The sequence below is a fragment of the Sylvia atricapilla genome, chromosome 2 (assembly GCF_009819655.1).
Source record: "Sylvia atricapilla isolate bSylAtr1 chromosome 2, bSylAtr1.pri, whole genome shotgun sequence".
NCBI lineage: Eukaryota > Metazoa > Chordata > Aves > Passeriformes > Sylviidae > Sylvia > Sylvia atricapilla.
The window spans coordinates 1512788-1522678 of NC_089141.1; the positions used below are offsets into that span (position 1 = coordinate 1512788).

A 9891-nucleotide genomic window follows, 5' to 3' on the forward strand; every position below is an offset into this window, starting at 1 on the left:
GTCCCAATGCCTGGACGCTTCTGTTGGCTAAGGATGGGGGAACTGGCACAGGTAGCAAGCCACAGAACCATAAAATTGTTTGAGTTGGGAGGGACCTTGCAGCTTATCCAGTTCCGTCCTCCACCTAGACACCTTCCACTAGATCGGGTTGCTGAAAGTTCCATTGAACCTGGCCTTGAACACTTCTAGGGATGGGGCAGCCTCTCTGGGCAACCTGTGCCAGGGCCTTACCACCCTCACAGGAGAATTTTTTCTCTCCTGTGCAAGCACCAGGGAGCAGCAGCTACCTACCTGCTCAGGCCACCCCATCCCTCCACTGATGACAGCCTCCTTGGTGTGCAGAGACATGCAGAGAGGAGCCAAGGATGAAGGATTCTGTATCCTGCAGCAGGGATTTGGCATTGTTTTGGAAATGAAATGCATGGCCATGCAGTACCTGATGAGCACAGGGCACTACGAGCTGCTTGTTAAGCAAGCCATGTCCAGTCTGTGTCCTGCTGAGGAGCTGCTCTGAGCTGATTGTTTTAAGGATCACAGAATCATGGAGGTTGAAAAAACCCTCTTAAGATTGTAGAGTCAAGTGGTTCCCCCAGCCCTGCCAAGGCCACTAAAGCATGTCTCCAAGAGCCACATCCAAACATTTGTTAATGATGCAAGGAGCTTCTCATCCCCTTTGAGAACAGCAGGAGCCACGACTGGGGAATGAGCCAAGTAACAGCTCCATTTTTATGGGCCTGAATTCACAGACAGTCCCTCATAGAAGAGCTGTGGCTTGTCCCCTCACAGTCAAGGAAGGAGAAACCCTGCCTCAGGTTGTGCCAGAGGAGGTTTAGACTGGATATTAGGGAAAATTCCTTCTCTGAAAGGATTGTTCAGCCTTGGGACAGGCTGCCCAGGGCAGTGGTTGCAGATGGTTAAATCCCCATCCCTGAAGGGATTTAACAGATGTAGATGTGGCAATTGAGGACATACATCGTTTAGTGGTGGGCTTGGCTGTGTGTGGGTAAAGATTGGACTCCATGGTCTTAAAGAACTTTTCCAACATGAATGATTGCATGATTCTATGTCCCTAGCTATGTTACCTTGCCCAGGGGTTAAAACTCTGTGACCTCAGTGAAGACAGACCTTCTGGAGAACCCTTCTGTGGTCCCAGGGAGAGCAGAAGTTGGACACATTCATGTCCCATGCAGCTTGAGCTCCCCTTGCCATGCTGATGCTGTGGGGAGGGAGAGACTGTCCTTAAGTTGGTTCACGTCATGGGTGTCAGCATTTGTGCCAGAGGCTGTCCCAACCTTCCCTGCCAAAGACAAATCTGGCTCCAGCAAAGCCAAAGTCTCCACAGTCACACAACCAGACTGATCCCACATGGGCATTGTGAGAGGCTCCATGTGGTGCATTCCTGGGAGCAGTGTCTCTATTGCCCAGCACAACTCTCCAGATCCTTCCTGTGTGCATAATCCCTTCCCACAGCATCTGTGAGTACTTACTATTTTTTGAAATCTCCAGTGCCTGTCAAATCTGGTTCAAGCTGGACAAGAAGGCTTAAGTTATTTCAGGGGAAAAAAAAAAGGGAAGTTTAGATGGCTACAAACTGAGCTATTGCTTAAGCCCCATTTTGAAAGCCAAGCAAATTTGATTCCCTGTCCTTGTTGCACTGTCTGCATCACTTTGATGTGGGAGGGGGTCAGTTCCTCCACACGTCCCTGCAAAGAAGGCAGTGAGGAAGATGTAGCTGGGGTACTGGGAAGGCTCCAGTGGTCTTCTCTTTGCCTCAGAGCTCACCTCCTCCAAGGAGGGGGATCATTTTCTCTCCTCCCTCTGTGGGTGTTACCCCCAGGAAGGAGGAGCCACACAATCTGAGTCTGCACCTCTGTTTGTCAAATCACCTGCTCCCAGGGATGCTTGAGGAAAACCCCCCGAAGTCCAAGATCCCTCTCTGGGAACCCTTCATGTCTGTGTGCTACCTGCTGCCCTTCCTGGGGCTGCTACGGGTCTCAGTCATGGGGCAGAAAGGCAAGCTCCTAAATGCAGGAACCTGCGGGTCTTTGTGCAAGGGAGGGGCACGCTCAGCTCTACCACAGCAGGAAGGAACTGACTCAAGAGCTGATGAAGAGAGTCAGGAGCCCTCCCTGCTGTCTGCACTGGGGCAGAAATGCTCCCAGGCTCTTGGTCAGAACCCATTTCCCCCAGTTCTGCTCTGGCTCAGATGGATTGGTTTTGCTGTGGACCTTTGGCAGTGGAAAGGATGCTCAGGCACTTGTGCAGGAGAACTCAGCTCCTCTAGGACTCAAACAGGCTTTTCCCTTTGCTGCTGGTGGTGACACAGATCCATACCTTTAGTAAGTGACAAAACATCGACATCCCCAGCCTTGGGCAGGACATGTTGCCCCTGCTTTACATGCTGCCAGGCAGTTTTGGAAGCGGCAGTGCCCACATGGCTTGTCCTGGGAAATGAACGAAGCAGGTTCCAGGCTCAGCTGCCAGGCAGACAAGTGTTGCCATGGCACAGAGTGAGTCAGTACAGCACATTCCCAGTGTAAGGTTTCCCCAGGTGCTCTTGAGTACAGCCCTCACCCCAACTCGTCTGTCTTCAACCCCTCCTCACCTCAGCCGACACCCAGAGCAGAAGGGAGGCTTCTGCAGGCAGGTTGTTACTTCCCAATTAACACCTTGGTAACAGTGTGGGTGTTGCAGGAGTCATTGCCTGCTTCCTCAGCCCAGGAAATCACATCACTTCCATCGAATCTAAACGTGCAGTTGGTGGGAAAAGAGCCAAAGGACACCAAAGCCTTGTCTCAGACCAGGTGCTCTCAGGATCTAGAGGGGAAGGGGCAGAGTTTGGAGAAGGCTGGGGCTGGAAAGGTTGTTCCTGTTCCTTTTGCAGGCTGCAAGCAGGAACACAAGTCAAGTGGTCACACTGAAACTTCCTGAGCAGAGGTCACTGCTTGTGACATACGTGCACGTGATAAATGTCAACACCCCTCAGGGGGTGCAGTTTCCTCTTGGTGCTCTGAGCCTGGAATACAGTGGGTAAATATCCCACAGGAGAGCCTGTTTCCTCAAACTCCTGATTTTTTCCATAAGATTGGAGAATGGTTTGGTTTGGGAGGGACCTTAAAGCTTATCCAGTTCCAACTCCCTGCCATGGGCAGGGACACCTTCCACTAAACCAGGCTGCTGAAAGATCTGACCTTGGACATGTCCAGGGATGAGGCAGCAGCAGCTTTTCTGAGCAACCCGTGCCAGGGCCTCCCCACCCTCTTCCCAATATCCCATCTGACCCTGCCCTCTGGCAGTGTGAAGCCCTTCCTTGTCCTGTCACTCCAGGCCCTTCCTTCTCAAGTATCTCTTCGTTTTGTTCCTCTCCCTTTCTGCAGACACGACACAAGCCTATGATCAAACAACAGCAGGACATTCTCTGCCAGCAGTCACAGTCAGAACCACAGCACAGCTCTCGTCTGAAAGCTGGTATAAAAGAGAACAAGTAACATAGCCAAAATTTTTACTATTATTAAAATAGAAATTTTACAGTTCTGCTCACTGCAACAGTCACCAAACAGTATCTGCAGGCAAACACACACCCTGCAACCCACGCAAACTAGAGCAGAGGCAGGAAATGCCCCAGCTCACCAAAACACCACCTACCCACACTTCCCACAGGGCTGAACCCAGTCCCAGACGTGCAAGGAACCATCATTTGCTGCTGACAACAAAGTTCTGGGTTTCTGCAGATGCCATGTGTGCACAGTGACCAGGGGAAGGTCCCCACTGCCACCTGCTCCACCAAATGCGTGGCCTTTGTGAACGAAGACGGGCTCTGCTTCCCTGCCAGAGCTGTCCCAGCTCTGCGTGTCATACACATGCACAGTGCCATCAAAACCTTGGACAAAATGGAATTGGAAAGTGCAGAAATTAATTGCTTTGCTCTAGTCCAACTGGGCTCAGGATCACCTCCCAGGAGGAACAAGGAAAAGTGGCCCAGCCTAGCAACCTGTGAGAAGAGAGCAGCCCTGCCTCTGAGGACAGTGTCTCGAGGAAACAGCTGCTGTGGAGAGCCCAGACCAGTTCCCTAAAGTTTGTTGATTCATGAGCATGAACATGCAAGGCCCTGGTCAAGAGGCAGCCTTGCTGCCCAGCTGGCATTATCAATGCTGTAGCCTGCAGCCAGGCTGTCACTGGCACTATCAGGGCAGTACTTGTGGTCAGCTTGGGGCCTTTGATCTCACAGAATGGCAGCAGGCATCTTCCAGAACCCACCCAGGCCCCTTCCGGAGTTGTTGGAAAGCAGCAGCTGCAGAGGACGATTACCTGGCATCTCCACTGGCTCCAGGGGCAGCCCTGAAAAGCCACCCTGTCACTGGGGGGGTTTTAGATGGAGTGAACTGGGCCTTGACAAAAATTTAAAACCAAAAAGCACCCAGAAAAGGAGATCTCTGCCTTAAGCACCTACCTGAAACGGCAAGGTAGCCTTCCAGAGCGGGAGCCCAGGAGACGCACAGGAACTCGGCAGCCGAGCCAGGAGAGGGAACTCCGACCTTTGCCAAGGCCAAGAACTCGGAGGTTTTCCTGAGGTCTGTCAGGGTTAGGAGCCCCCTGCTCGAGAGGCGAGCCACGGGCTGTGAGCTGGGCTCCAAGGCCTGAGCTCCCTGCCTGGTGCCCAGGCACCACAGCTCGCTGCCCGGCGCCGAGGGCACCGGCGTGGCCTCCACGGGGCTCTGTGGCTGCCGGATGTCAGCCAGGCACAGCCGGCCGGTGGAGCAGCACAGAAGCAGCGTGTTGCAGTCCAGGAAAGCCAGGCCACTGAGCTCCTCGCTGCCTCTGGAAGCTGGAAAAAAGAGAGGCAGGTCTCAGGTCCAATGAGGAGCATTTTCAGGATTGCTGTGCTGTGGTATTGCCTGAGAAAGAAAGCAGGATGTATGCTCAGGAGTAGTATGTCCTGCTCCAGGGCCCCCAGCATCAGAAAGATGTGGAGATGCTGGAATGAATCCAGAGGAAGCCATGGAGAGGCTCTGAGGGCAACCCCTCTGCCCTGGTGACAGGCTGGGAGGGCTTGGGGTGTTCAGTCTAGAGAAGGCTCCAGAGAGAAGAGAAGGAGCCCCATCCAGTGCCTAATGAAGCTCCAGGAGAGCTGGAGAAGGGCTTTGGACAAAGGCCTGGAGTGACAGGACATGGGAGTATGGGTTCACACTGACAGAAGGCAGGGTTAAATGGGATATTGCGCAGAAATTCTTGTCTGTGAGGGTGGTGAGGCCCTGACAAAGTTGTCCAGAGAAGCTGTGGCAGCCTCGTGCCTGCAAGTTGGTCAGGGTTTGAGCAACCTCATCTGGTGGAAAATGTCTCTGCTCATGGCAGGGAGTTGGAATGAGATGAGCTTTAAATGTCTCTTCCAAGCTAAACCACTCCAATATTCTGTCAGTCCCTGTGGCACAGGGACAGTGACAGAGAGATTTTCTTTTTCCTCCATGGTGTGATACTGCCACTGGATATACACATCTCCTCTTCCCTCCCTGCTGATGAGCTCTGTGGGGACTGAGTTGTACTGCATAGGTGAAGGCAGAGAGTCCCCAGATCCCCAAGGAAACCAGATCTGCACCCACCCCCTGTTGTAACCAGGCTGTCACCTCCCTTGTTTTGGACAGCACAGGACTCTGACAGTGTCCAGATTTGGAGCAAGGTGAGTGGTAAACAACTGGAGATGGACCTGACCACTGTCACCTCTTTCCCCAAGACAATATACTTGTGGCAAGTATCTTTATAACCCCTTGCATATGTCCAAAAGTACCTGCTCACCGAAATGTTTGCTACTCAAGTAGGTAGCATTGCTTTACCCAAACTCCACCTTTCCAAAAATAACACATTAGGCTTGCCTTGAATACCTGCTGTGTAGACATTTTTCTTTGATTCAACCTCTGTAATTTGGACTCTGTCAAGTCTTGAGCCGTGAAGGACCCATGGGGCTTTGGCTGAAATGGTGGCAATTTTAGCCCAGGATTGCCCAGTGTCATTTTCTGTTGCTAAGGTGCTTACAAATTTAATAACATCTGTTAGGAAGAGAAAGAAACAGATGTAAAACACATTGAGAACCAAGCAATCCATCCAATTAAGCTGCTTCATAACAATACCTCACATAGGTAAAACTGACCTACAAACCCACTAAGAAATACAATTATGCCTAACCTTCTCTTCAGGGTAAAACCTTTTCCCAACCCATCCAGCAAGGACTGACAAAACACCAAACAAAACAAATGAAAATTTGTAAATTGAGATGTTTATGTTCAGTGAAGAAGTTTTCTTCTCCTTTTGCATTTCTTTTCTGGTGGTTTACAAGTATTTCTCAGTAGCAGCCTGAATCACAATTGTGATTCTTTTTTGAGAGAAGTAAGGTGGATCACAGTCTATCCCAAAAGGCAATGGATGGAGCTTTATTTCTATCCATTGGTGCTACTAAGGGGACACTGTGCCAACTACATGCAGTACAAGGCTACTGTGACAGACCTAAACATACATATTCTCTGATGAAGTTTGGGCTGTTAAGTCCAAACAACCAAAACTGATGTAGACCCTTGTCTTGTGCCCTTCTGTAGCCTGTGCCACACAAGGGTGGTCACTCAGGACGTGGAAGTGGCACTCCTGTCCTCATCTGACACACAGGAAGAAGGGGAAACTAGACATGTGAGATGCAACAACAGTATGAAGAAAGTACCTTAGCTCAGAAACCCTTACCTGAATCCTCTGCTGACACCTGCCAGATCTGGAGGGAGCTGTCGGGTGGGCCACTTGTTACCAGCAAGCTGAGGAGAAAGAAGAGTCTCACAAGAGTCTCCTCAGGAGCAGACAAAAGCCTTCTTTTCCCCAGCCTGGGAAAAGTTGTTCGGCTGCTCCTGTAAGCAGGAACTCTTGCCTCTGCTTGGAGCAGAGTTCTAGAAGGACCATAGAGCTCCTCATGCAACAGAGTCCCAGGCAACAGCATGTACAAGAATATTTTATGAGGAGTGGCTGAGAAAGCTGTGGGGGGCTCAACCTGAAGAAAAGGCAGCTCAGGGGGCACCTTTCTGTACTCTACAATTCCTTGACAGGAGAGTGCAGCCAGGTGGGGACTGGGCTCTGCTCCCACGGAACAAGGGACAGCACAAGAGGAAACGGCCTCAAGTTGCACCAGGGGATGTTCAGGTTGGATATTGGGAAAATTCCTTCCCTGAAAGTGTTGTCCAGCTTTTGTACAGGCTGCCCAGGGCAAGGAGTGGAGCTGCCATCCCTTGAGGGATGTAGAAATCGTGTGTGGCACTTGGGGACACGAGTTAGTGGTGGGCTTGGCAGTGATAAGGGAATGGTTAGAATCAGTGGTCTCATAGGGCTTTTCCAACCTAAATGATTCTATGATTCTGTGATTTAATTATCACACTTTCCAGAAGGACTAGAGTAAGAACGATGCAGACAGCCCCAAAGCAGTCAATGGAGACTTGTGTAGGAAGAGAGACTGAACAAGGGATATAAATCAGCCAGAGGTGTTTGTTTGGTCTAAATCCAGAGGAGGAAAAAAGGCTTCTGAACCTGCACACACACAGGGTCTTGCAGAGCAGTGGCACCAGTCACCAGTGTCCTGTTCTGCTACTGAGAACCTCCAAACATTGCCAAATGCAGAAGGAAGGGAAGGTAGAGCAGGAGAACTCTACAGACCCCTCCTGCTCAGAAGTGGGGTAGGGAACAGCAACATCAGCAGTTCTTGGTATGTCACTGGCCCAGACTCATACTGTTCTCAAAGCTGGCAGGATTACCAACTGGGCTGGGAAGCAGGCATGCAAAAGCAGTTTGCTCTCAGTGGATAAGTCCCCCTTCCATCTCCAATACACCCTGTGGTCATACCTGGTGTCTGGCACGTATTTCAGGCTGTACACTGGGCGCTCTGAAAATCCACCACATTCTACCTTGAAATCTCTCTCTGGACACAGGCCCTAGAAATCAGAGGCAAAGCCATTTCTTCACACAGTGACGCACAACTTGTGCTCAGTTATCACGCAAAATGACAGAGACACGAGGCAAACTCTTGCTTGGTATAGCTCTGCCCTGTCCAGCACTGCCTTTTTCAACAGGAGATATAGAACTGAAGGATCCCAAAAGAGTCATAGAGAACAAAAATCTGGAGAAAGCTGCTGCCAAGACCTCTGCCCCTCTGCCTGTGTTTGTTGCCATCTGTACACATCTGGCTCAGGAGCTTTCTACCTACCCACTGACCAAACACCACCTTCTACTCTAGTGCAGAGAACACCCACCCAAGGGCCAACCTTGCTGCTCTGCAGCGTGGTCCCCCATGCCTGGGCTGCTCTGCAAGCCCCTTCCTCACTTGGCTTGCTGTCCTCATCTGTCCTCTCTTCCCATGAAACGCCTTTATTCACATACCTGGAGATGAAGTGTCCACAACCCAAGCTGTCTGCAGAGCAGCTGCAGGATAACTTGACTAGACAACAAACAGGTCACTTATGTGCTTTACCTTTCAACCAAAGCTGCTCAATCCCTGGCCATGCCCTTGTCACAGCAACAGGTAACAGCTCATGAAGTCCACCAAGCCCTGGCTTGGTCTCTGAAAATATCAGGGCAAGGAGGTCAGAGAGGCCTGGTGCCACCCTGGCTTGCAACACCCACCTGGGTCTCCTTTGTCAGCAGCGTTGGTGGTGGGATCAGCTGCAGGATCTCGTTCCCATCAGACCGTCCATAGCCAGCCACACAGACACCTTGGAGGGTGGGCACGAAGAGCCAGGAACACGGTGAGGGCTGTCCCCGTGCCCAGCCCACCCTCCCTGAGACAAACCCGAGTTACCGCAGAGACCCGCAGACCCTGAGCTCGAGCCCAGGCTGAACTCGGAGCTGCTCCAGCCACTCAGCTCCACTTCTGGGATTCTGATCGTGCACCCTCAGACTGGCCCAACCCCACAGTCTCCTTTCCCCCTTCTCCCTCTACACGGCCCCCGGCCCGGCCCCTGGCCCTCCTTTGTCCCTGCGGCCGCCCCACGCCGGCAGAGCCCAGCCCGGCGCCTCCTGTCCCCTCAGCCCTCCCCGCCTGGCACTCACGGCTCCCGCGGGCCCATTCGATGAGGCGGGTGGGCGCCTGCAGCTCGAAGGTGTGCAGGTCGCGGTACCTGCGGAGAGAGGGCGGGTATGAGGCCGGCGGTGGCCGGCTCAGCGCCGGGCTGCGGGGGTCCGGGGCTCCCTCACAGTCGCAGCGACTGCAGCAGCCACTCGTCCGCCGCCTCCATGACAACGGCCGCCCCCGGCGCGCTGCTGACGTCACACGCCTACGCGCGGCAGTGACGTCACGGCGCCGAGGCGCCGCCATTAGTGGAAGGGCGGCGGGCGGCGTGAGGCGGCGCGGCGGGTTTCTCTGGGGTGGCCTCAGGGTTTACCCGCTTCTGTTCCTCTGCCGTGGGGAGAAGCGTTTTGCACTAGGCCGGGTTGCTCCCAGCTCCATCCAACCTGGAATTGAACGCTCCCAGGGATGGCACGGCCGCAGCTTGTGTGGGCAACCCGTGTCAGGGCCTCACCGCCCTCACAGACAGGCATTTCTAACCCTGCACTGTGGCAGTGGGGAGCCATGCCCCCGTGTCCTGTCCTTCCAGGCTCTTGCCCAAAGTCCTCCTGCTCTCTTGGAGCCCTGTTCAGCCAGGCAGGGGTTCCTTTTCTCTCTGGAGCCTTTCTTCTCCAGGCTGACCCTCAGCCTCTCCCAGCCTGTCTCCAGAGCAGAGGGGCTGTAGCCCTTGAAGCATCTCCATGGCTTTCCCTGCACTTGCTGCACACCTGAATGTCCTGATGTTTGGGGTCCCAGAGCTGAATGTGTTACTTCTAAACATAAAACCTGCTTTTCCCCTTGTTCTGTTGCTCCAGGCCCATGTCAAGCCT

General features: G+C 52.8%; 1 protein-coding gene across 2 annotated transcripts; it reads right to left on the minus strand.

Moving 5' to 3' along the window:
* Positions 1 to 3485: 3485 nt before the first annotated feature.
* Positions 3486 to 9265, minus strand: WDR73 (WD repeat domain 73). 2 transcript variants are annotated; one of them, XM_066340632.1, is made up of 8 exons: positions 9211 to 9265; positions 9067 to 9134; positions 8641 to 8729; positions 7864 to 7952; positions 6724 to 6791; positions 5877 to 6041; positions 4451 to 4825; positions 3486 to 3880 (listed from the first exon to the last, which is right to left on the minus strand). In XM_066340632.1, the coding sequence occupies exons 1-8, from the start codon at positions 9249 to 9251 to the stop codon at positions 3642 to 3644; spliced, it is 1134 nt and encodes a 377-aa protein (XP_066196729.1). In that variant the 5' UTR covers positions 9252 to 9265; the 3' UTR covers positions 3486 to 3641. The 2 variants fall into 2 exon arrangements, with proteins under 2 accessions (XP_066196729.1, XP_066196730.1); XM_066340633.1 differs by lacking the exon at positions 5877 to 6041.
* Between the last annotated feature and the right edge of the window lie 626 nt (positions 9266 to 9891).

Coding starts and splice junctions, on each gene's coding strand:
- WDR73 (XM_066340632.1), bottom strand. CDS start 9,251: ATGGAGGCGGCGGACGAGTGGCTGCTGCAGTCGCTGCGACT. Junction 8,730..9,066: donor CGAATGGGCCCGCGGGAGCC/GTGAGTGCCAGG, acceptor CCACCCTCCAAG/GTGTCTGTGTGGCTGGCTAT. Junction 7,953..8,640: donor TGCTGACAAAGGAGACCCAG/GTGGGTGTTGCA, acceptor TCTGATTTCTAG/GGCCTGTGTCCAGAGAGAGA.